A 25,203-nucleotide genomic window follows, 5' to 3' on the forward strand; every position below is an offset into this window, starting at 1 on the left:
TGATTTGTATATATCATGGAAAAGTAATGTTATGCATATCAGGCAAATACCTGCTACCCTGATATACCTAGGTGCTACCGCAACAGCTCTGCCAGAGGAGACACTGTGCCCAAACTGACTATTCCCTGGTGGAAGGATGGGGCATACCCTTTGCCATGGATTAGGGGTGTGGCAAAGGCATGATGTGATCCCTGGGGTTGCGAAGAGTCAGACTCGACTGTGCGACTGAACAACAACAACAACAACAACAACAAAAGGCTAATAAAGACAGTGATAAGGCTAATAAAGACAGCCATTGACAGTTATATTGGTCTGGTGGCAATCTTCAATGGGTAATAGTTTTAATGGACACAGAGAGCAGCAACCAACAAACCAACAATTGGAAGACAAAAATAAAATGGAATGAACCAGCATAAAATATCTAATTATACCTCAAACCAACTTAAACCCAATAAGCAGAATCAACTCCATAACAACTCCAGCTGAACATTAATTAACCCATGAATGGTTTTGACACCCTTCTAAATGCAAAAAGAGAAATTGTCAGATACCATCTTGTAGAAGGTTATTCCATAACCTAGAACTGCTGTTAAAAATGCCATGTGAAACCCCACCAAACTTGTGGTAGTAGTTGAAGAAGGTAGTGGTTCAAAGCTGTTCAGCTCTTTAAAAGTCAAAATTGACCTTTTAAATTGGACCCAGAAACAAAATGGGATCCATAAAATGTGAGCTAAGAGTGATGTACTGTGGTCAAAGTAGCTTACCCCAGATATCCAAATTTTGAATCCGTTGATATTTTGAGAATTTTTCAAAGGCAGCCCTACCTAGAATATGTTCCAGCCCAGTCTGGAAGTTATGTACATGAAAAACTGTTTGAAGGATTGGATGGAAATCCCATATCACAGAATTAATCCCAAGTAATTTTCCCCCAAGGACAGAAAGGATGCAATGCTCAGATTCAAAGTAAGAGTCAGTCTGGAACATTCTCTTTTAAAAAAAATGTATGTATGTATGTGTTTGTGTGTGTGCACTTGCCTGGAAGTCATGGTAACTTCTGGTGACCCCTGCTGGGGGCTTGGATGTTTTTCAGAGAGGTGGCTTGAGTAGGCTGCCTCTGCAACCCACCTCTGGTATTCCTTGGACGTCACCTTTCCAAGTACTTGCCAGAGTCAGCCCTGCCTAGCTTCCAAGATCTGATGAGATTGAGCTTGCCTGGGCTATCCAGGTCAGGGCAGTCTAAAACATTCTCTTGACTTTTGCCCACCCACAGGAAATTGTAACTAATCTCTAGGAGAAGCCTCAGTAAATATGGGGAAATTATTGGGCCTATCTGTTCTTGTCTTCATTTGTTGGGTGGGGGGAGGCAGGATTTCAATTAAATGACTTTCAGAAAAACATAGTATGTTCCAGAGACAACAAGCTTAACCTCTCAGCCATAATGAGCACACTTCGGTAAGAGGAATATAGCTGAATGTCAGGGGCTGGGTGCAGTCACAGTCAGAATCCAGAGTCAGCATCAATGTTGGTCCAAAGTCAAGGTTGCAAAAGTCAGGCAAGGCAGAATTTTTCAGTCCGAAGTCATACACTAGAGCAAGCAGGTCCAAGTTCCAAGTCCAAAGCTGATCCAAATGTCATTGGGGCGAATCAGGAGCTGTAGCCACAGAGTTCACCAAGTGGTGACTTGTTGCCTCCGCATCAAGCAGTCTTCCTTGACTGGCTTTTATAGGCATCTGCTGGAAGGTCTTACTTGCAGCCAACTGCTTGGGAGTAACCCTGCAGCTACTCATCATCAGCAAGCAGCTGGCATCAGGTCAGGAGATGTGCACTTTGTCCTCTCTCCTGGAGCACCATTCTAAGCCTTCATCTCCGGCGCTCAAAGGGTGTGGATGAAACTGGGATGCTGGTAATGACCACCTGGGTTTCATCTGTTCGAAGGTGCTGATGGCCCTGTATCAGCTGTTGGCTGTGAGTTCTGACAAGGCTGCAGCTCATCTTCTTCCTTGCTGACTTCTGCTGATTCAGAGCTGGCTACACAGGACTCCTTTTCTTTTTAGGAGCCCTCTCCTCCCGAGGATTCTGTCTCTCCTGACTGACCCACGATACTGAAAAACATTTTCTATAATTACTACACAAATATTCTGTCTATGTTGCATCTACCTACCTAATGAGAAGTGGCATCTTGCCAATGCTATTTTTCCCCACAACATACCTATACTCCCACAAACCAAGGAATCCTTTGGAAAGTTTTCCCCCCCCTTTAATCCTGAAATTATCTTTGACATTTCAGTGACTGAGTAAAGTCTTTGGGCTATTTCACTTTAGATTCTCAGATGGGTGGTAGTGTTCTAGAGATTCAGTTCAGTGGAAAATAGAGGAAATATAGTTTAATTCTTGTATTCAAATTCGCTAAATGGTTTGGGACAATTAATTTCCAATTGTTTCCCAGTAGAGTAGATTTACTTGTACATTAATGAAGCACAGGTGTTAGGCCCCTGGAGTCTCTGTGCCTAGGAGGCATATTTAGGTTGTTTATCTAGTCAGCCGTAGGTACTGCAAGGTACTCAAGCTTGCCTTTAACACTTTATACAGTGAAGGTTTTTTAATTTTTAATTTTTTTAAAAAAATGCTAGCACCTGTTAAAATTTCAAAACTGATCATCTAGAAAGAAGAGGCTGTAATAGTAAATAGCACTAAAAGTTAGCGAAAGTCAGCTTCTATTATGCTTAACTGCCCAGCTTGATGTTATGAAGAAAAGAAGCTTCATTTAGGCAAATGTGTTATGTGAAGAAGTAATAGTCAACGCCATGCATCTTGGTTCCATGTTTTGGAATAAAGCATTCTTTTAAATAGGTACTGTTTTATCTATGGGTGAAGCCCAAATGTGCTTATATTAATATTCATTTTTGTTGTTTATTCACTGAACTGCAGTACCAACATTTTAGAGGAAATGGAATAGCCTCCACAGACATTATGAATTTCAGTAGCTGGCATAATTATAGTGATCTACATATTCATTAAATCCAGGGAAGAAATGTGTCCAAAAAGACAACCATGCGTTTAGAAATAGCACACTGCTAAATATATACATTTAAAACTTCCTTTCCTTTTGTTTACCCCAAATTACTTCATGTTATATTGCTTCTTAGTCAACTAAGTCTTTAATAATAATTTTAAAAGTTCTCTTCTCTTGTTTATTCTCTGTAGTAAAGAATGGGAAGAATTATTTGTAAACAACAATTACTTGGCAACAATACGGCTGAAGGGGATTAATGGGCAGCTGAGAAGCAGCAGGTTCCGTAGTGTTTGCTGGAAGGTAAGAAGAAAACATTTTATTTACAGCTTGTGGTGGTAATATATTAACACATTACCTGATGCACTTGAAGATCACTTGATGTAAAGGACCATTGAGTTTTCCCGAAGACATTTTGCGTCAATGTTTCTGTATCCATTTTTATCATTCATAGCCCATTTCCAAAATATAGTTGAATTAACTTTGCCTTGGGAATGGTTCATAGTCAGATGATTCCGTGAAATTAGTATGTTTTATACTGAGCAGTGCACCTAACTGCTAAGCATTGTTTGAAAAGTATCCACCCTCTTAGAGTAGTTTCCTTCAGGTTTGTAGAAAGCAACACAGTAGCCCTGACTGGTTCCATTGGGCAGCTTTTTTGATAAATGATTCTTTTTAGAAAGTTGATGGTTCTTGCTTGCCTTTCTAACCAACCAATGGTTCATTTGATTTGCAGCTATTTCTGAATGTTCTCCCTCCTGATAGAAGTCAATGGATCAGCAAAACAACAAAATTAAGAATGCTATATAACAAGATTAAAGAAATAGTAAGCTGATTTTAAAACAAAATTTTCATTCCCTTATTCCATATTTAGATATGTCTAATTGAGAGAGTCTAAAATGTAAGGTCTTGTTCCCATCTGCAGCATATTACAAATCCCAGGAAAGCTGGACAGCAAGACTTGATGATCAACAACCCACTTTCACAGGATGAAGGGGTAATCAAAGCCTTTCTGTCATCTGCTGAGTGTACAACGGACGTTTGATATCTGTACCCCTTAATAAGGTTCAGAGTGCATAAACCTTATCATGTGTGATTTGTCCAAAGAAGATTAAATGAGGTTGTAATGTGCTGTTGATAGACACTGAAATTGCTATAACCCACATCATGCCATTGTGGATTGCAACAAGGATGGGGGAGTAGGCAACTGGGGGGCGGGGGGGTTGGCAAATGACCTTTCACAGCAATCTAGTCAAGTTGTATCCTAGCTGAAATTCTAAAACTATGGAACAATAATAGAAAGTAACCATATGAAGCAAAACCAAAATAAAATAGCATATATTTAGAGATAAAGCAGTAAGATATTCATCCTCTAGAGATCCAAAGTCTAGTTTTACAGCATCCTGAATCCAGGTCTTCTGGGACCCCAGTCATTCGTATAGGGACTGGTTGCTTATCAAAAGTATCTGGTGGCCAGATAAACAATACTAAGCAAGGGGATGATTAATCTTTGTGGAAACTCTTCGCTATTTCCTCATTCAGTAGGAGCAGTGATTATTATGCCTGTTGTCATACTGTCCTATCTTCCCAAGGTCAGCAAGTTCCTCCTCTTAATTCCTAATACATATACCAAGCTTTATGGAGGCTTTAGATACATGTTTTCTACTTGCCTTGGTTTGATTTGTTTGGGGGGGGGGTTGTCCACTTTATTCAATGCCACCTTTAAGTCCAGTATTCAAGTAGCCAAGTGAAAACAGCTATTGAACTTAATACTCTATCTCTAAACTCACAAAAAGAGTTGAAGATGCTCTTCTCTACAAGTGGAGCATGCTGCGCATTCAGTCGCTCTCAGCTGATGATGTCTTGATGAGCAAGAGATCAGAGCTGGGACTTTGTTTCATTCCCTCAGAGAGTTGCCACCTGTTCTTATTCATTTAAAATAAATGTTAGTCATCAGCTCTTTTATTTAAACATTTCTGCAATTTTAAAAAACAGCTGAATATACCATGATTAATTCTTCCAGTGAATATCAAGTGGAACCAGTAATGTTGATATATTGCCTGTTGAACTAGCATCTCTTATTATTTTTAAAGCCATATACACTGCTTAAGGGGCAATATTTGGATGATCTAGCTGACCACATGCTAAGAAACATTTTGGGATGGTTCTTGTTTCCTGTTACTTTCTAGTGAACTAAGCTATTTTATTTAAACTTTTCATGAATACTGATCAGGGCCTCTTGCAAATGTTTGCAGCTGTGGCATTGTAAAAATATCTCAGGAATGGCTGTTGGCCTTAATTGGACAATATAGCTATACAGCAGTTCTGTAAATGTTTTTGTTTCAGAGTTAACACACAGGCTGCAATTAGATGTTGGGGGAGACATATGCACACCTCCCTTTCTCTCATCACTGGTAATGTATAGAAATGCAAAATGTTAGATGTGACATCACCTTGCTATAACATTTCCTCCCACCCCCAAATTATAGCCAATAAAGTGATAGCAAAGTGATGTCACATCACATGTTTTGTATTACAAATATTACTGGCAGGGAGAGGAGGAAGGAGGTGTGCAGTGCTGTTTTTGGCAGCAACAATGCATCTGCTATAAAGTCTAGTTTCAGTCTTATACAGGTGGGCAACTGATTCCACACTCAAACCTATTAGAAATATTTGACATTACAGCTTCAAAATTTGCCTGCATTTATGCAAGTTACAAACAGAGAAAGTATAAAGATCAGCTGAGAAGAATTCAACCATGGAGTCGCGAGCTAGAGTTACCACTCAGCAAGAGATTTCAAAACTGGATTAGAGACTGTACCAAAAGTACAATTCCAGTAATTTCCATATCTTAGCAGAATTGGGATCCTTCAGTACAGATTTTAGATCCTTCAGTACAGAAATCTCAGAATCTCAGGCCAGTTAGAACAGAAATTAGGAATATATTCATGGTGCAGTCCAGAAACCACTTGCTGACCCAGCGCCAAAGGGGACGAGGAGGTGGCGAGACACCACTCAGTCACTCCCACATTGCAAGAAGACAACACACAACCTTCTGGATTTGAAAATGGCCACAACTTTATAGCTTAACGCAGCTGCAAGAGCCTTGGCACAGCATGGAGCTAACAAATCCAGGCATCGGCCAACCTGCCTGCCGGCTTATGAGAAACCCCACTCCTGTCCCCAGCCCACCTGCTGGGGAGGGTTATCAGGGGATGGCAGGATGCTGGATTCCATGTGGACAGTAGCTACTGTGTGGACTCCCCTGCCACTTGAGATTGAGGGTGCCTTGACAGCCTCCAAACTGGACATGCCCTTTGAAGCCCTCACCCCAAAATTCCTTAAGGGGATCCCTCAAATTTGGGGGAAATGGGCACACAGTCTGCCTTTCCCCCAAAATAAATCTGGCCCCATGCTGTTACTGCCAATGCAGTTGTGACAGAAAAGGAACAGAAACAGGAAAATCAAAATCCCAACATAAACATCACACCCGAAAAGACACACATGCAACACAAGCATAAAAGAGAGGGAGGGTGGACAGGCAAAGCTATGAGGCCAACTGAGGCCTGTGCAATGCAGCGAGCCATTAAATCCTGGTTGGGCTCACCACTACCAGCCACGTCAGGCCATGCCTAATTGCCTTGGTGGGTGAAGAGCACCACACAGACACAGGGCCTGCCGCTTGCTTCCTAGCCCCGCCGTCCAGGCCCCAGCCTGAACCAACATGTTGCTTCCTCCCCCCCACCCCTGACAGGGCTGCAAACAGGTCCCAAAGTAAGTCTGGTGCCCCAGCTTTCCTGAGAATAAGCTCCATTGAATAGACCTGAGTAGGTTCTGAGGTGGCTTACTTAGGATTGCTCTCAGAAGGTCCATGAGGCAAAAGAAAACCAGATGTGTGGTTTTGCTACATCATGTCATATACTTATTTATATAAAATAAATATACTTTGTGTTTGTCACTGTGCTAGATAAACTGCCTTTGCTATCGTATAAACAATTTGAAAATTAGAACTTGTCTATTAACCAGATGTTTCTACCATGGAATATTCTCTTTTTGTGTGTGTGTGTGTTCTGCTTTTATTAATGCACTGCTTATATAGACTTCAGTAAGTAGCTCCAGGGCCCAGATAAAATCTACTATTACTATAGAATTATTCCCACCACTTTGTGATTCCAGTGGCATGTTAGTAACTTTCTCAGATTGTGATTTCTAATTCCATTTATTGTTACCTTATGAAATTTGATCAAAAGTGTAAAAATTTGCAAGCTGTGACCTTCACTAAGACCACCTAGTTCCAGCCTGATAAATGCATCATGTTTACAATTTGTACAATGTGTATACAAGCCATCACCATTCTCCTTTGGTTTTCTAGAGTCTCTGGAACAAATTTTTTCAGGACAAAGAACTTCGGGGAATGATTGAACAAGATGTGACAAGAACGTATGTGGTGCTGTTAAACAGTTGTAAAATTTGTATCATGATCTAGCTGTTGTACAATCTGAATAGCCAACTTTTTGCTTACAGGTCACATCCAGCTGACCAACATCTTTACATTTTTGCCCCATGTTTCACCAAATGTCTGTGTGTGCTATGTGCCATCAGATTCTGACATTCCAACCCTATAATGACTTCCAGAACATCTTATCACTGATGGTCTTGCTGGGGCCTTGCAAACTGAAGGCCATGGCTTCCTCTATTGAGTCAATCAATCTCATGTTGGACCTTCCTCTTTTCCTGCTACCTTCTACTTTTCCTAGCATTATTGCATTTTTCACTGAGTCTTGTGTTCTCATAATGTGACCCAAGTTGGAGTCACTTTACTTTATTATTATTACGGTCAATAGACCAGGTATATACATACAGTTATGTTTTTTAATTGCATACAGAATGCAAAATATACAAAATAAAAAGATTAAATTTTGAAACCTAATTAAAATATAATTTCCAAAGCCTAAGTATCATTACACAAAATCTAGCTACTTGATAGATCTTAAGTTTCTTATCAATAAAAGGCAATCAAGCCTGGCTTCATTTGTGCAACCAGGAATCTTATTCAGCAACAGGGTAATGATCTCCAAACAAGCCTCCTTATAATATGGGCAACAAAAGAACATATGCTCAATGGACTCAACCTTCATTAATGGGCAAGTGTATAACCTCTCTAGGTAATGGATTTCTTATACCTGCCTTCGAGCACTGCAGAGGGGAGTGCGGAACTCCTTGCCAAGGTGAACGCCCTTCTAAAACTATTTACTTCCAAGGAAGCCAAATAAGTTGATGTTGGAGTTGGTTTTGTGATGTTTAGTGGGCCAGATGCAGCCTATATAGTTAGATATCTGTTCAGTTTAAAATTTCTAGGCCATTTTTTGATGGAATCAGGTCTTGTAGGTGAATTACATTAATTCTTTCAGTGTGGAATATGGGCACAGGGCTTGCCCAACAGGATTTTAGGTGGTTTAAGAAAAAGAGGGAAAGTATATACCACAGTCTCAATTAGTAAGGGATGTCTTAAGTGTGTCTTGCTTGAGGCCTTGATGAGATATTTAATTTAATTTAAGATATGTATTTAAGATACCTTGGAGCCATTGAAGAGAGTTTGTTATGGATTACGAGATTTTACATTAGATTTTCTGAAAGACAGTTTCAGTGTGGAGGGAAAAAATAATAAGAGGAACTGACATCTTGTGACTAAATTATGTTTATAATACAAGACTGAACAGATGATTTTCTGTAATTCTTAACACTTAATCAATAAAAAATGACGTGCAATTAGTGAGAATTGTCATTCATCGAGAGGAATTTAGCATTTCTATTTTTGTGTATCATATTCCTACTGTCAGAGTTCCATTTTTAAGATGTTCTTTAGTACCGTAATGAGTATTATTTAATATCTTTAGCCCTTATGTCATTCCTGTTAAGGAACTTACCAAAGCTAGAACTCAATTCTGAAAAATATTTTGGAAGAGTTAAAAGAGTGATTGCATCAAGTAACTCCAATTAAATTTGGTTACAATATATAGCATATTACTATTCTATGTGTAGCATATCCTCATTTTGAATTTTGGGATACAAATTTGATTCTCATGGATTTTAAAATGCAGAGTTCGATATGACACAGTTTTCCTTCATAGTGTAGGTGGATGGGAAAGACCAAAACAATGCATAGGAAATATTGATATCTTTTATTGCTTCATTTTGTATGCCCATGCCCTGATGTATTTTCAAATGTATTTATGCTGTTAGATGTATAATTAAAATCTGAGTGTTCTTTGATGTAAATTTTCACAGATGGCACTTTTTAAAAAATAGGAACCGTTCAGGGTGTTTAAGATTATATAAATAAGTTCTAAATGGGGGATTAAGGTTGGGATACTGCTAGTTATGGTGCCATTGTAAAAAGAACATAGGTTTCAAACAGCTTTCACTTTGGCAAATGGAATGATGGGTTTGCTGGGTATGTGATCTTCTTTTTAAAAGAATGCTGGTTAATGGAAACTGTCTGTTTTCAGATGACAGGGTTATCCTTCAAATTTAATCACATCATACTTCCTGCAGTTTTCAGTTTTTCCCTTTCCACTGTCCACCACTGCATGCCTACAGAAAAAGTCATTAACTATTTTGCAACACTGCATCTTAGTTTGTGTGCATTGTGTAAGATAGTGAGTGACAGTGTGGGAAGCTGTTTCTGTTCCTTCTGCCTCTCTGTTGTGAAAAACAAGTACTATTGATTTCAGATGAACTTGTTTGGTTGTAAATTGCCATCAGGTCACAGCCAACTTAGGGCAACCCCAGCAAGGGGCTTTAAAGGCAAATGAGAAGCAGAAGTAGTTTGCCATTGTCTTCCTTGATGGTCTCCCTTCCAAGTACCGGCCTTGCTTAGCTTCTGAGATCTCACGAGATTGGGCTATACCATGCTGCATTTCCTCCCAATCAGTTGAATTTTCTTCTGCCTAATGTGAATGGGATTTCATGGAGGATCCTAGTCTTAGACAAATTCTTGGGAAACTGGAAGTGTAACCTTGCTGGAAGTGTAACCTAGCTACACATCCATTTGAATTCATGCAAGTCACATAAAAATACAAGTATCTCTTGTGTTGAAAAATTGTTTGTGGGAAGTTTGTGGGAAATAAGCCTTAGAAGGTAGCTAGTACTTTATTTAAAATATAAATATAGTATTTCTTAGGGCAGGGGTGTCAAACATGTGGCCCAGGGGCCAGATCAGCCCCCCAGAGGGCTTCTGTCAGGCCCGCAGTGGAACTGGCTATCTTCTGCTGCTTCTTCCAGTTCTTCTGCTGCTGTATCATCGTAGGTTTGCAGCTTACAGATACCCACCTGAACAACATACTCAGGATTGCAACAGCATAGACATTTTGATGCAAGAATTCAGAGCAAGAGGTGTCAGTTATCAGACACTGTTAAATAAACAAAATATTACAAGAGTGCTAATGTTTTAATCATGTTTTAATTTTAAGTAACAAAACCTTTGTGTTTGTGTCCTTTATAAAGTTTATATCTCCGCTACCTGGCATTACATTTTATGACACACATGGCCCGGCCCAAATAACAAATGAGTTTGACACCCTTGTCTTAGGGTCTCAAAATGTAAAGAAAAAAAGAGACTAAATTGAAAATAAAGAAAGTAGTAACTGGTCAGGCTGCTAAAAGAACCTATTGTATAATCAGTCAACAAACTAAAACTGGTGAGTTTTGTGGTCTACATCAATTATATTTTTCTTCTTCAGGTTTCCTGAAATGCAGTATTTCCAGCAAGAGAATGTGAGAAAGATTCTTACAGATGTTCTCTTCTGTTATGCTCGGGAAAATGAGCAGTTACTTTATAAACAGGTAATGAAACCAGCATACAGGTGGTATCCATTGCCTCAAAATTTGGGGGGATTTTTTCCCCCACGCGGTTTGACAATTGATTTGAACAAAAATGTAGGTTGTATTATCTCCAAAGTTGTGTGCTAAAGCTTAGGCAATCAAAGAACTGCTTGTTAACTCTGTGGTAAAGAAAACAAGCCATTCATGCACATATGCTTCCCACAAAGGTAAGACGTTCCCTCAGATTGTTTTCTTTAGTGCCTCTAAATCTTATTTTCTAACTTCTTAAAAGTTTTTTTAAAAAAACTTTTTATTGTAATTTAACTAATAAAAGCCTTTTAGTCTATATTTCATAAACTGCAAATATATGTACCAAGTATACAAATATTTATCTTGTGTACATTCCCCTAGATGTTAGAGGTACTCAAACAAAGTAAAACATACATTATTGCCACTTTATCCATATATGTAACAAGAAAAAATGGTACATTTGATACTAGCAGGTTAAAATATTTTTACTGGTTGATATGCCATTAGGATTTCAAGGAAGAATGTTCTCTAATATCTTCCTGTACTAGAGAAAGAGAAATGGTTTTTCAAATCTCTGCATGTGCTATGCCAACAGAGTTACAAGAGAATTCAGGTGATATTTTTATTAGAAAGTCTTACATTGCTGAAAGCAGAAAAGCTTTCAAGCTTTATGTGCATTCTGAAGGTATTTTGTCAGTCTTGAGATACCATTCAAGAAGTCTGTGCTGGAGTTTATGCAAGTAGCTTGTAGTCCTTAGAGAAACAAAGATAGTTCTATTCACAGGAAGAGGCTAAATAGTATGATGAGTAGAGGCGACTGGCTTTGCTTGACACACGTCTGTTTCCAACTGTTCTGTGACACAAAGGACCTTTCAGTAGATATTTTACATGGTTTTAAAAAGAAAACCTATTATGCATAACTGGCACAGTTACTTTATTCTGGGAGAGTTCAAATTTGCTGAGCACTCAAAAGAGCCATATTTTGTACCTGACTAAATGTTATTTGAGAATTGTGGCAAACAATATGTTGCACAGCTGGGTATGCCACTGAAAACTGCACTCCTCTATTGAATTCTCCTCTGTAACCTCTCAGAACACTTATCCCGTGTTATGACATATAGTAGAGCCAGTGATATGTGTGTGGAGAAATGCACAAAGTTATAACATCATGTCATGTATTGTATACTCTCTTACTGGGCACCATTTTCGTAGCATCACTGTGTCGCATGTGATATGTAGTTACATTCTTAGCTTTTAAATATTTTAGTTGAGTCAAAAAGGGGAAGAAAGACCAGACTTTTAAGAAGCGATCAGTAACACAATGTCTGATTTCTGTACAGGAATTTAAGTCTAGCATGTTCTTTTTGCTGTTGTTGTTTACAAACACAAGCAATGTCTGACATTAAAAAAATTGATTCACATTTCATTTTATGAGGTTGTTTGTATTCTTATTTGGTGGCTCTGTATTGGCCTGTGTTGTTGTCCCACATGAGAGTGCTTAAAAAGGTAAAGGTAAAGGTTCCCTTGCTCGAAAGCCAGTCGAGTCCGACTCTAAGATTGCAGTGCTCATCTCCGTTTCAAAGCCGAAGAGCCAGCGCTGTCCGAAGACATTTCCGTGGTCATGTGGCCGGCATGACTAAACACCAAGGCACACGGAATGCTGTTACCTTCCCACCAAAGTGGTACCTATTTATCTACTTGCAATTTCTTGCTTTCAAACTGCTAGGCTGGCAGGAACTGGAACTAGAGACGGGAGCTCACTCCGTCATGCGGCAACTCGGGTCTCGAACTGCTGAACTACTGACCTTCCACAGCCTGCAGTTCAGCGTCTTAACCACTTGAGCCACCGCAGCTCCATGAGAGTGCTTACCTTGCCATATCTCTTCTTATATATAATTGAATAGTGGGTGCCAAAGTTCTAAAATGCACTCCTTTAGTGTATGGACGCTTGAACTGTCAGTCAGAAGACACTGGCTGGGTTGACTGGCTGCTTTGTGCAGTCCCGCCCAGCGTTTCAAGGTCTTTTGCATATGGAAGCTGATTGGACTTCACTGCATTCCACACCTCAAACTCACCCCCCTCCCCGCAAGGCAGTTGGAATGTCAGTTGCATATGGAACCTTCAAGGTCTTTTGCATATGGAAGCTGATTGGACTTCACTCCGTTCCACATCTCATACTCCCCCCCCCGCAAGGCAGTTGGAATGTCTGGTGGTGTGTAGGTCCCAGGATCATGTTTTAAAAGCTGCCTGGGGGATTATGGACCATTCACACACTTTCAACCTTAACATACCTCATAGGGGGAGAGGAGAATGATGACAGCTGCTTTGGTTCCCACTGCAGGGAAAGACTGCCCTTTCTCTAGGCAGAGGCTGGGGGGGGACATAGGGTTGCCAACTCCAGGTTGGAAAATTCCAGGATATTTTAGGGATGAAGCCTGCTGAGGGTGGGGTCTGAGGAGGAGGAGGAGGAAGAGAAAGAGGAGGACCTCAGACAGATACAATGCCATACTCCCCACCCTCCAAACAAGCTGTTGCCAGTCTCCAGGTGACAGCTGGAGAGCTCTTAAAGCTCTGGTGCTAATTCAAAGTGCTGCAATTTGTCGACAGAGTAGTGTTTTGGCAAATCTTTAGGAATTGTTTGGTGCATTTACGATGAGGCACCCACCCAGAGCCTCTGGCATTTTCTCACTCTGCTGGCATCAAAACCAATTTAAGGCAAAATAAGAGGCTACTGAGAGGGGAGGAAATAAAGTTGCCAGCTTTAGGTATGGAAAATCCTGGAGATTTGAGGAGTGGAGGCCGGAGAGGGGGACATCAGACAGGTTACAGTGCCATAGACTCCACCCTCCAACCCAGCTATTTGCTCCTGGGGAACTATTGTTGCCAATCTTGGCCCAGCACCCATCAAACCATTCTCTTCAACCCCCTGCTGTGCAGCTGACTTTCCCCTAGGGTTGCCAATCTCCAGGTGGGACCTGGAGATCTCCCACTGCTACAATTGATCTCCAGATGACAGAGATCAGTTTCCCCTGGAGAAAATGGCTGCTTTGGAGGGTAGACCATATGACATTATGTGGGACCTCAGACAGGTACAATGCCATAGACTCCACCCTCCAAACCACTCAGTCCCTCATGGGGAACCATTGTTGCCAATCTCCAGGTGAGGGCTGGAGACCGCTCAAAATTACAATTGCTCTGCAGAAGGGAGGGCGGACGTCAGCTGAAGTCAAAGGGGCAGATAATAGTAGGTTGATGGTTAGCTGGGAAGGAGATGGGGTTGCCAACTCCAGGCTGGCAAATTCCTGGGGATTTGAGGGGTGGAGCCTGGAGAGGGTGGGGTTTGCGGAGGGGTGGGACCTCAGACAGGTAGAATGCCATAGACTCCACCCTCCAAACCAGCCATTTCATCCTGGGTAACAATTGTTGCCAATCTCCAGGCGAGGGCTACAGATCACTCAAAATTACAACTACTCCTCAGGGAGCAGAGATCAGTTCCTCTGGAGAAAACAGTGGACTCTGTCATTATACCCTGCTGAGGTCACCACAGCAAAATGACACTGTTTGCCCAAAGCCAGAGCACTCCCCCAGAGCCTCTTTCTAGATCCCGTTGTATTTATTTCCACAACGGGCTTTACTGCTAGTTACTTTAGAAAGAAAGACAGCAGGCTAGAAATACAACTCAGCTGTCTCCCAACATAACTGTTTCATGATAGTAAATAAATATATTTTAATGTTGGTGTAAAGATCAGCCACACCTAGTTGTCACTGAAAAGGGAAGGTTTGTTTCCAGAATATGCTATGGCAGCTTTTCTACTTACTTACTAAAAACATTTATATCCTGCCCTTCCATTAGAAATACAGGTCCTCTGGGTGAGTTACAAATTTTTTTAAAAAAAGAATATTAAAGATAGCCCAAACTTTAAAAATGTCCACTTAACCAGAAGCAAAAAAAAAAAAAAAGGATTTAAAATAAATTGAAAGGCAGACTCCCATTTTTCTTTTTACTACTAAATACATTGTCAGCCTTCAAATCAGACCATTTGCTACAGTTCAGTAGTATAACTAGCAAAAATCTTCATAAGAACCATCTTCAGCACATGATAGAATATAAAAAAAATATGGGGCCAAGCAAACTTTCCTAGGGAAGGTGTAAAGTGCTACTCTACAGAAGAGTCCTCTATCTGTTGTAACTTTCCACAGTACTTCAGATGATCGGGGCACATGGTGAAAGACCTGTGTTGATTACTCCTGTGCCTGGGCAGGTCTGTATTCCTTGCATGTCAAGCACAAGTCCATCCTAGTTCTATTCTGCTGCCTGAGCAGACAGTGCTTTTGTGAGTATATGGAAATTATATGAAAAGATGCTAAGTTAGGAAGCATTTTTATGATCTGTCATGTATTGTCTGGGCCCTACTTATTTGGGTCTAATCACCTTGTCCTGCATGTTGATATGGGTTAGGGCTATTTCTTGTAAGTGGTAAAACAAACCCCCTTAACCAGTTATGTGGCCTCCTTATTTTCAGGGACTGTAGTACTGTTGCTTGAAAACAGAAAATGATTGATTTTTTAAAAGTCTCACACTTTGAGTAATTTGTTTAACAAGAATTCCCCTCTTAACTGTCCCCTGCTTATGCTAAAAGTCTTAGTTCTTTACAGGGAAATAATACCTTCTTTCACAAGGATGGAGTATTTAGTTGGATCAATTAAAAAAAAAAGTTGAGTTCCTCACAAGCTGTTAACGCTATTATTTTGTACTAGGTGACACCCCGTTTAACATAGACCATATTGTTAATAGTTATGGGATTTTATTGAATTAATGAGACTGTTATCATGTAGTAGAATGTCTTGCTGAGTTAATTGAAACTGGAGAGATTATATAAATGGTATTAATGAACTTTGACTGCCTGGTGCCTCCGCTTTAATAAAGACTGCTTGGTGGGCTAAATGAACATAGGCAGATAAAAGAACAGGTTCAATTTTGTGAGCCTACAGGCTGTTAACAGGAAAAACTTTTTTCACCTCAGTTTTCCAATAGTGTCATTTCCACAATGCAGTAATTTTAGCAGATTGTTGATCTGGGGCTAAAAGGGCTGAAGAAACACTAGATATTTCACTACCTGTATTGTGAACTAACAATTATTAACTGCAATAGCAAGCATGCTGAAGTGCTGCTGAATTTCCTGATATTAGCTCTTAGATATTTTCTTTTGTTATTCATTGGAGCCTCAAGTTGTCTTCATTGTCTTTATTCACCTATCTTGTTTTAGATAAGCTAGTGTGGTTTTGGGCTAGTATCTGGGAGAGTGTTTGACTAGTATCTAGGAGACCCAGGTTGGAATCCCTAATCATGCCATGAAAGCTTACAGTGACCTTGGGCCAGCTGCACTCTCTAAGCCTAACCTACATCACAGGGTCATTGTGACCCCGGTCACACAGAGCATTAGGCATGCTAGTGAGACGGAAGATAGGCGGATTTTCCGGGCGTGATCTCACCGCCACATCTGGGAAGCGTAGAGCTCCCGTGGCTCACCCAAGGCTTCACTCCGAAGATGCGCTGTAAAAAACTAGAACCTCCGAGGTACTAGTTTCCGGAAAGCGCGGGGCAAGGGTGGGCGTCAGATCACGTTTCCGGTGTTAGCTCATGGCATTCGGCGCCCGCCCAAGTCCCATTGCAAAAAGTTTTTTTTGTCAAGTCTCCACGGGTGCACACAAGCACCCAACTGCGCATGCGAACACTTAGGTTAAAAAAACCAACACAACCTCCGCGGCGCCGCTTCTTTGCCGTGCCGCAGGAGTGAGGTATGATCGGCACCTCCCCCCAACCATTGGACGTCAGGCGGGACTTTTGATCCGGCTGCCGCGCAGTAGTTCGCTCCGGGGCAAACAGCCACGCCCCCCCCCCCGCGATATCCAGCCGGTGTGACTGGGGCCTGTGAGGATAAAATGGAGGAAAGGAGAAAGTAAGTTGCCTCGGGTCCCCGCTGGGCAGAAAGTTGTGGTATAAGTGAATTAAAATAAATAAAAATAATTTATGTTTATAGTATTTTAATGTCATCAAGAAATTACTTCCTTACAAGTGGAATGTTCCAGTCATTTACAGATATAATCTTCCTGACTTGTATCACTTGTATCAGTATCCTGAAAAAAAGCCTAATGACACAGCAGTCTTCTTTACATGGTTAAATAATGGTGCACAATTTAGTATCCTCTTTGCATTCAAGATTTTCTGGATAACTAATAATGAATTGTTTCTTGTTGCACAGCATGATTTACACTGAAGCAAACCACTTAGCCTGAAGTGTAGCTCCCAAATGTTGCTCCTGTCCACTTCTGTCAAGGGTTTTGGAAAGACTGTTTGTTGTTAACCATCAGAAGAGAGGGTCGGGGACATAGGGCCAACACACTGCTGGTACTGACATACAACAGAACAGTGCTGGGGCCATCCTATGCACAGCCATTAGCCTCTTTCTAGTACAAATGGTTAATTTAATGGTACTGTTAACCCTGAATGGGTTCATATATAGGATCAGTTCAAAAAGTTATGTTCTCCGCATGGAAAACTATTGAATATAACTTCCATTTTGTAACATTTGACAATAATAACAGTGTTTGAAAGCTCCTTTCCTCATGGTTCAACCTATTTAAATAAATAAATATTTAAATAAAAATAAATAAATATTTGCATGGTGAGTCTTCAGTTCCACGTGGTTCTGGCCATTATTTATGAAGCAGTCTTTGGAAAGTACTTTTAAAGGCTTGGAAATGTTATACATCACCAGTTGCTAAACCTTTACGTAGGGCATTGTTCGTGTAGATAAAACAATGAACAATGTCAGAATACTTTTATTCAATATTATATTTGAATAGCAGACGGTCTGTATATTTTGTGACCAACAAATGTGTTTGTATACTATCCTTTTAGTAGTAGCATTGTCAGTGCTGCAGCTTTATATTTGAAAGATCCTTTGTTGTCCTTGTACTCTAAGAAATCATGTTAAAATTAAATATGTGAGATCTGGTTGTATCTGAAAGCAAAATTTAACTGACAGTTCCTTTTTCCAAACCAAACTTCTTTGCCCAAGCAGTTTAACAATTAGTTATACCAAGAATTTATAGCAAAATGGAAGAAAGGGAATCATTTATTGTGTCTCACAGTCAAATCCATACAATTTCTCTTTTGCCGTTGTGCTTTCACTGTAGCTTCTTGCCCCCCCCTTTCCCTGTCTCTTCCATGTTTAACATTATTTTTCACACCTATCTTTACTATTCAAAATTAACATTATCCAGTATGTTATTCACTTACCATATATTGTGGTCCATCAATAGTTGACAGTATAGTAGCTGAATATTATAGGACACAAGAGTTCACTTAATCAAACTCTACTGGTGGTTGCAGCTGCTATTCATGGCTGGTATGTATGCTAGCCCCCAAGCATCACACTCTCAAGTAATCAGGATTCTAATTCACAGCCCTGTCTTTTGTGTGTACAGCTAAAGGTGGACAGTGGCATTAATGCTAGTTAAAACTTCTTCTATTCATGAAGCCATAGCTTCTCTCTTCTCCCAGTCATTTGTTGGCAATGGAGGCCTGGCAGATTCCTTGCCCACTCAGAAAGATTAGCCTCTGCTGAAGAATTTAGGTTTCAAATATGTTCAAGGGCAGGCATTGCCTAAAGGGACAGAGGAGTTTCTACACTTGCACTGAACATTTATTTCCAAAACAACCTACATAACAAAATAGCAGTGTGGGATTTTGAGTGAACAGCAAATCAAAGCTGGAAGGCTTCCAATATACCTGATCGTTTGACCTAATCACTAGTGAACAGTAGCCCACCAGTTTCTGCAGAGTCCAAGCTTTGTTTTATTAACAACATAGGGATTCTCAAGAGGATTATAGGAGTTAGGTAGCCAATAGTTATTGATTTTCCTTTGAAGGTCTTATCCTACATACTCAGCTTATCTGTTTGTAAGTGGTCTTTCCAATATGACCTCAAGACATTGTTTTACAACTGAGCCTGCAAGTATAGGCATGAGCAATATTCAGGGAAAGTTTAAACTACTTTTTTATACTCAAGGGGAAACATTTCATAGTGCAAACCAATGACAAAATTAAAATGGCTAGAAATTGACCACCACTGTTGCTACACTTTATATTGTGGACAGAGATCAATTTGATTATATGCAAATATTAGCACCAAAAGCAAATAGTCATAAAAGACCGTACTTTTTTCAAAATAATACTTGATGGAAATAGAATGGAAACATCTGGTTGCATCTCAATCCTTGCTTGCATTAATGGAAGGCACTTATGTTTGTACAAGGAGTTTGTGATTTTTGTGGATTCCCTCTTTCAGCTGCAGCCTCATTTCATATACCTTTCCTGAATGTTCCCTGGCAGGTGAAGAAAAACCCTGTTCCTTGAGCAAAAATATGTTTTTAACTCCCCCCAGTACATTTGTGTGTGGCTATGATCCTTAGTGTGGTGCCCATGGGTACCATGGTGCTGACAAATGTTCTCAGGTGCCTACATTCTTTCCCCCCAAAATACCTCTTCAAACCAAAAAGCCAACCCTGTCTTTCTTTTACCTAACAGGAGGTACCTCAGAGGAGCCCAGGGGGCATACATAGTCTTTGGGTCTGCAAAGAGCACCAAATTGAAAGCAAGTGTTCCCATCATAGGCTTGAAACCTCCCAAAATTATTGAAATTGCCTCCATGGCTTTCTGTTGGGCTTCATACCATTTCTCAGAAAGTGTTCACAGGCACAACAAAGTTGGGGAAACCTGGTGTACAGAGTAGTCACAGACCTCTGGTTTAGTTATTTCAGTATTTTGGCTGTCTTTTAGGTAATACAGATGGATGTAATATGTCACAATAGCTGTTACAAAGTGTATTTATTTATTAGATGTATTGATACACCACCTGTGCAAGATTATATCAGCAATAGAGCAGCATAAAACTTAAGATCACAGCCCAAGACTAACAGTACAATCTCATGTTGAGTTCTTCCAGTGTATTCCTCTTGAAAACAGGTTTTGGAACAAACTACAGTATAACGTCTCCGAGTCCACCACAAGGAAATGGCACCATTGTGAAAGGGGTTTTTTTGTTTTTTTTTAAAGGCTCTAAAATGGTGTCATGTCCCTATGGCAGAATCAGGGACGCAGTATCATCTAGTTTGGCCCTTAGACTGGAATAACTGCATAGAATTGTGTTGCAGAAGACCAAAAGTACTGAAACCAGCAATGCAGTAGAATAACACTATAGAACAACATAGAAACAGCATAAACAGAAAAGGAAGACCCTTCTGTCATATATACCTAACAGGCTAGGTTTTTTTAGTTATCATATCTGACATTACAAGGAATTTGATTATTAGTTTTCCTTATTCTTGTAATATGCAACTTTTTTATTAGTAAAGTGTAAAGTACTGGGTTCGCTGCATGGAGGACTCGGTCGACGACATGCTTTTGCACACGTTTATTGTACTTCACTCCAACTAAGACTAACTCTAACGGCCCGACAGGGCCAACTATATACATATCCACCCAGCACCCCCCATTCCCATTGGAGGGTTTGAATGTCCCGCCGTGGCTATTGGTTGGGGCTGGGGAAAACCAGGATCCAAAGTTTCCTTTGTTCCAGGAGCCAAGCTCCTGCATGTGCCGCGGACCCCTGGTGGCGGTCCACGTACATAACATAAAGATTTCTTAACACCCTCTGTGGTAGGGTTGCCAGGTCTTACCTGGCTGCCAGCGGGGGGGGTCCTCTTCTTTGGGGTTTTTTGGCACGCATGTGAAGTGCACACACCACAATGACATCATTTGGAAGTGACGTCATCTTGCAGGGCATGTTGCGGGGGGTGTTTTAGCATTTGAGAAAAAACTCTATGGTGATGTCATTGTGCCGGGCACGGACAGGACTGTTTGGGGGCAGGGCTCCCCCCTCTGGCTTTCTTGGCAGCAGTAGATTGGGGGGCCTAAAAGCTGGTAAACCCCCACCCCTATCGGGTGTGTGTGACAACCATACTCTGTGAGAAAGTACAAACTTTCTTTTACTTGTGATCCAGTGTATGCCAGATGGTACAATCAAATGCACTAAGAATGTAGATGTTGAATTCCCACTTTTGGTTGATTGTCATTGGGTTAGATGCCTTTCCTTTTAGGTCTGTATTCTAGGATGTAAATGGCTTTTTACTTGCCAGCTGTTTCTAATAATCCTTTTATCCTTAAAAAATGAAATGACTTTTTTATCCTTAGTTGTCTGTTAAACAAGTACCTTATAGCTGCCCTTTTTACGTAAAATAATAATTCTTCATATAGATCTTGGTGAAGCTGCTGAGCAATGAATTGTGATGTATTGACATCTTTCTGTTTAAAAAATGGGATGAATTTCTTGTCTGTACTTTATAGGACAGTAAACACTTGGTTTTACTGTAATTTACAGTAAAACCATTGGATTGTTAATCATTTTTATGCTACAGTGATATTTACCGGCTCATTAGGTGCAGAGTTGAAACATTCCTGACACTTGAAATAAAATTTTGGGTTTGTTTTTTCCTAATTGTAGGGCATGCATGAACTCTTAGCACCTATCGTATTCATTCTTCATTGTGACCACCAGGCTTTTCTACATGCAAATGAAGCTGCACAACCAAGGTAGGCTGCCTTGTTTCTCCATTTTTTAGTGTATTGATCCTGAAAGCTGCAACTAACTAACGTCGTTTGTAATGTAGTGATAGTTGTCAAAAGTCATGATGTTGCAAGGATGATGCAACAGCAAATAAACAGCCACACATGTTGGTATTGGAGTATTAGGCCCTGTTCAAATGTTAGAACTAAAGAAGTAGGCTGGGGGTGATTCTGCATCTACCATTCGCTCCACATTTTCTCAACTGGGATGAAAAAGTGCAGCTGGAAACCACATTGAAATACCTTGGGGCAATGCCATACTGACTGCAAAGTCATCCCCGAACAGCCATAAAATGGCCATAAATGGCAGAAGGTACAATAAAACCCAATTATCAAAGAAAGTGAAAGCGACATGGAGTGTGGAGGCTACCATAAAATCTGATGATCGAAGGAAGTGAAAGTAGCATGCGATGCAGAGAGGAATTTCTGTTCCAATGTGAGTTTCATAAAACAATAGAGGGAAAAGCCAATGCAGAATCTCGTTGCCTTTAAACCTTTCAGCTTTTTTCATGGTCATTTCCATCCCTACAGTGGTAATAAATGCAAAGGAAAGATGTTTTGTTGGCAGGTACTGACTAGTATGTTCAAGCATGTATCTTCATTTCTTACAAATCATGAGTACATAAATATTCCAATAAAGAATTAGGTGGTAAATGGCATGTAAATGTTTTCATTGTTCTGCCTTGCAATTAAAGCTTTTAGGTTTTTCTTGCCTGTTGGGTCGGTTTTGTGTGGCTCCACAAGTTTTGTGGTAATCCTGCTATGGTCAGTCTCGGTATCTAGTAGCATTTAAAATCCCATTGCCCTTTTTACAACATGGTTTCTCTTTGCAGTCCTCAATACAGAACTTTCCTTACAGGAATAGAACGTGAATTCATTTTCTATCCAGTCGTTCTAGTCTAGGAAGGTTATTCCACTTCTGTACCTAGACCATTTTTTCTGAATTAAAGCGTACTGTATTGAAAGGACAATACCCATGAGAGATGACAAGAATCTGCACTTGTTTTTCCACTGCTGAATGAATGAATTAATGCACTGCTAAATTATTATTACTATCAGCTTTCAGAGTGCTAATCACTATGCAACCCCCTCCATAAACTGGAGGCACTTCCACATAGGTTAGGGCCTAGATATCTCCCGCAATTAAAGCTGCTCTTCAGGTTACAGGAATCAGTTCCCCTGGAGGAAATGGCTGCTTAGTATTTTATCCCTCCGTGGTATTTTATTCCTCTTCTCCCAAAACCACACTATCCCCAGGATCTATCTCCAAATCTACAGGACTTTTCCAACCCAGAACTGGCAACCCTTATGTAAATCCAAGGTATTGCATATTATATACCAGGGCTTCATGTTCCCCCAGCCTCCAGGAGCAGCTTTTTGGAGAACCTAGGGTAAAGTTAAGACAACGTCATTTGTGTACGGTGTTCCATACACAGCTCTTTTGGATACTGGGCAATGTAAAGAGCATATATTAAGAAGAAAATGTCATATTGCTCAAAGTAACTGTGTATTGTGCAGAGTATCCCTCTTCTCTACTATAGCTCTAGCCAGAGAAGAAAATGGATAAGAGGTGTTGTCACTGATTAATTGCGGCTAACATTGGTTAAAAATAGATTCTATTAAAATAAATTACTGTTTTGATATTCTGTATTTGACCAGTAACCATACTTTTTTTTTGTTTTCAACAAACAGTGATAGATTGTAGAGTGATCAATTATTGTGGATCAAGCATATTCAAATAATACATTGTGGCATTCAGTAATTTGTTATTTGGAATAATTAGATGGTTACTTCATTGTAGTGCAGACAAGGCAGCTAATTTGTTTTTGATCTTTAGAGAGAGTAAGGACTTCATTTGTCTTCAGTGGAGTTACTCTCTTTAATTATAAAGCCTAGTTTTACTTACTTATGGTTCTAATATAACTTTGCTTAAAAATGTACCAGAAATAATCTTTGATATGATATGGATTTTATATTTAACAGTGAAGAAACAAAAGTTCTCTTGAACCCTGAATACCTAGAGCACGATGCCTAGTAGGTTTCAAGAATTTCATTTTCTTTTTACACTATATATCTTTTGCCATTGTTGTTATTGGCATAATCATGCTTAACAAAAAAAATTATTTCTCTTCAGTGCCATGTTTATCCATCTTATGAAAACAGCAGGACACTGGTTTTCAACCTATGAGCATGATGGTCAAAAGGTAAATACTGATTTAAGAACCATTAAAGGTTTTGCTGTTTCTAAGTAATCAAATATGGTTATTAATAGTTTATTGGATTAGAACGGATGCTGGAATTAACATTTCTAAAGAAAGTTTTAGAAGAGTGTTTGAAGGGTATTTTCTTGAACTACTTCACAATTTGACAAAACTGACTTGTGTGGACAGGAAATCTTTTCCATCATAACCTTTTTTATTTTCTAGTGTACTATTATTTGTTGGCTATTCTATCACACTAGAACAGTGACCATGTGATTATCTGTAGCAAAAACACTAGAGAACTAGCTTGTTAGAGATCTGATAAAAGTAGTTAAGTAATAACAAAAATGGACTATAAGATCCTGCTACCTGGATAACCAGTGTGGTAGACTAGTTAGAATGTCAGATTAGGACTGAGTTCAAGTCTCCACTGAGGCATGAGTTTCACTTAGTGCCCTTGATCCGGTCACTCACTCTCAGCCTAACCTATTTCACAAGGTTTTTGTAGGGATAAAATTGTGGTAGGGAATGTGAAGCATGTGAACTACCCTGAGGTATTTGAAGAAAAGGCAGGATAAATATGAGGTATATTTATTTATTTGAAAATGGTTTCGACTCACCTTTCTCCCCATAGGGACTTGTTGGCAAGATTGATAGAGAATCCCATCTTTTAACTGGAAAATTGGATTTTGTAACACCTTATGATATCTGCAAAGTGGAGGGTTTGCCTCTTCTTTGTGTTGGAGTTTTTTATGAGTAATTAATTTTAAAAGAATACCTACAACCAAGCTGTATCATACTCTGGAATCATAATTAAATTTGCAGACAGTTCTTTTTTATCTGTAAGAAAAGTCGGCTGCTGGACATATTGCAGTATTTATATTTCAGCAATTTGTAAGTAAACATTGTTACTCCTAGTGGGCTTTAGTCTTGGAATGCTATCTAGTAACCTTTTAATTATATATTTTCATATTTCTCCATATTTCCTTATTTTCTCCAGGAGAAAGACACAATGATGACACCTATCCCATTTGCAAGACCACAAGATTTAGGTCCATCAATTGCTATTGTCGGAAAAGTAAACCAGATTCAAGATCATTTGCTAAAGAAGCATGATACGGAACTCTACATGCATTTGAACAGACTAGAGATCGCACCACAGATTTATGGACTGTAAGTGTTTGGCTTATTTTAATTATTAAATACCATAAATTTAAGCAATTGAGTATGAGGTATGGTTTTGAAGATAGCACCTTTCCATCATTGTGTGCATGCATTTGTCGTGTTACCTTCCCTTCAGCTCATAAACTGTTGCATGCCTCTGGGAGCTGCTCCACATGTTACCAAGAAGCTATGCAAGAAGAAATACAAGTAACTTCTGTGTCTGTTATAATGTGAGTCATGCATACCTCTCTCGGATGGAGATTTCTAAATGTGTTCTGAAATTA

General features: G+C 39.8%; 1 protein-coding gene across 1 annotated transcript in view; it reads left to right on the plus strand.

Annotated features, from left to right (window-relative positions):
* Window positions 1–24,932, plus strand: part of TBC1D5 (TBC1 domain family member 5) — a 271,575-nt gene extending 246,643 nt beyond the window's left edge. Inside the window, exons 5-13 of the mRNA XM_015426945.1 lie at window positions 3,205–3,313; window positions 3,747–3,836; window positions 3,936–4,007; window positions 7,383–7,450; window positions 10,753–10,855; window positions 21,433–21,521; window positions 23,538–23,588; window positions 23,689–23,758; window positions 24,756–24,932. Coding sequence (XP_015282431.1) covers window positions 3,205–3,313; window positions 3,747–3,836; window positions 3,936–4,007; window positions 7,383–7,450; window positions 10,753–10,855; window positions 21,433–21,521; window positions 23,538–23,588; window positions 23,689–23,758; window positions 24,756–24,932 — 829 coding nt within the window. The remainder of the gene's footprint in view (window positions 1–3,204; window positions 3,314–3,746; window positions 3,837–3,935; window positions 4,008–7,382; window positions 7,451–10,752; window positions 10,856–21,432; window positions 21,522–23,537; window positions 23,589–23,688; window positions 23,759–24,755) is intronic.
* The last annotated feature ends 271 nt before the right edge of the window (window positions 24,933–25,203 follow it).

Source organism: Gekko japonicus, unplaced genomic scaffold, assembly GCF_001447785.1.
Source record: "Gekko japonicus isolate JY-2015 unplaced genomic scaffold, Gekko_japonicus_V1.1 scaffold162, whole genome shotgun sequence".
Taxonomy (NCBI): Eukaryota; Metazoa; Chordata; class Lepidosauria; order Squamata; family Gekkonidae; genus Gekko; species Gekko japonicus.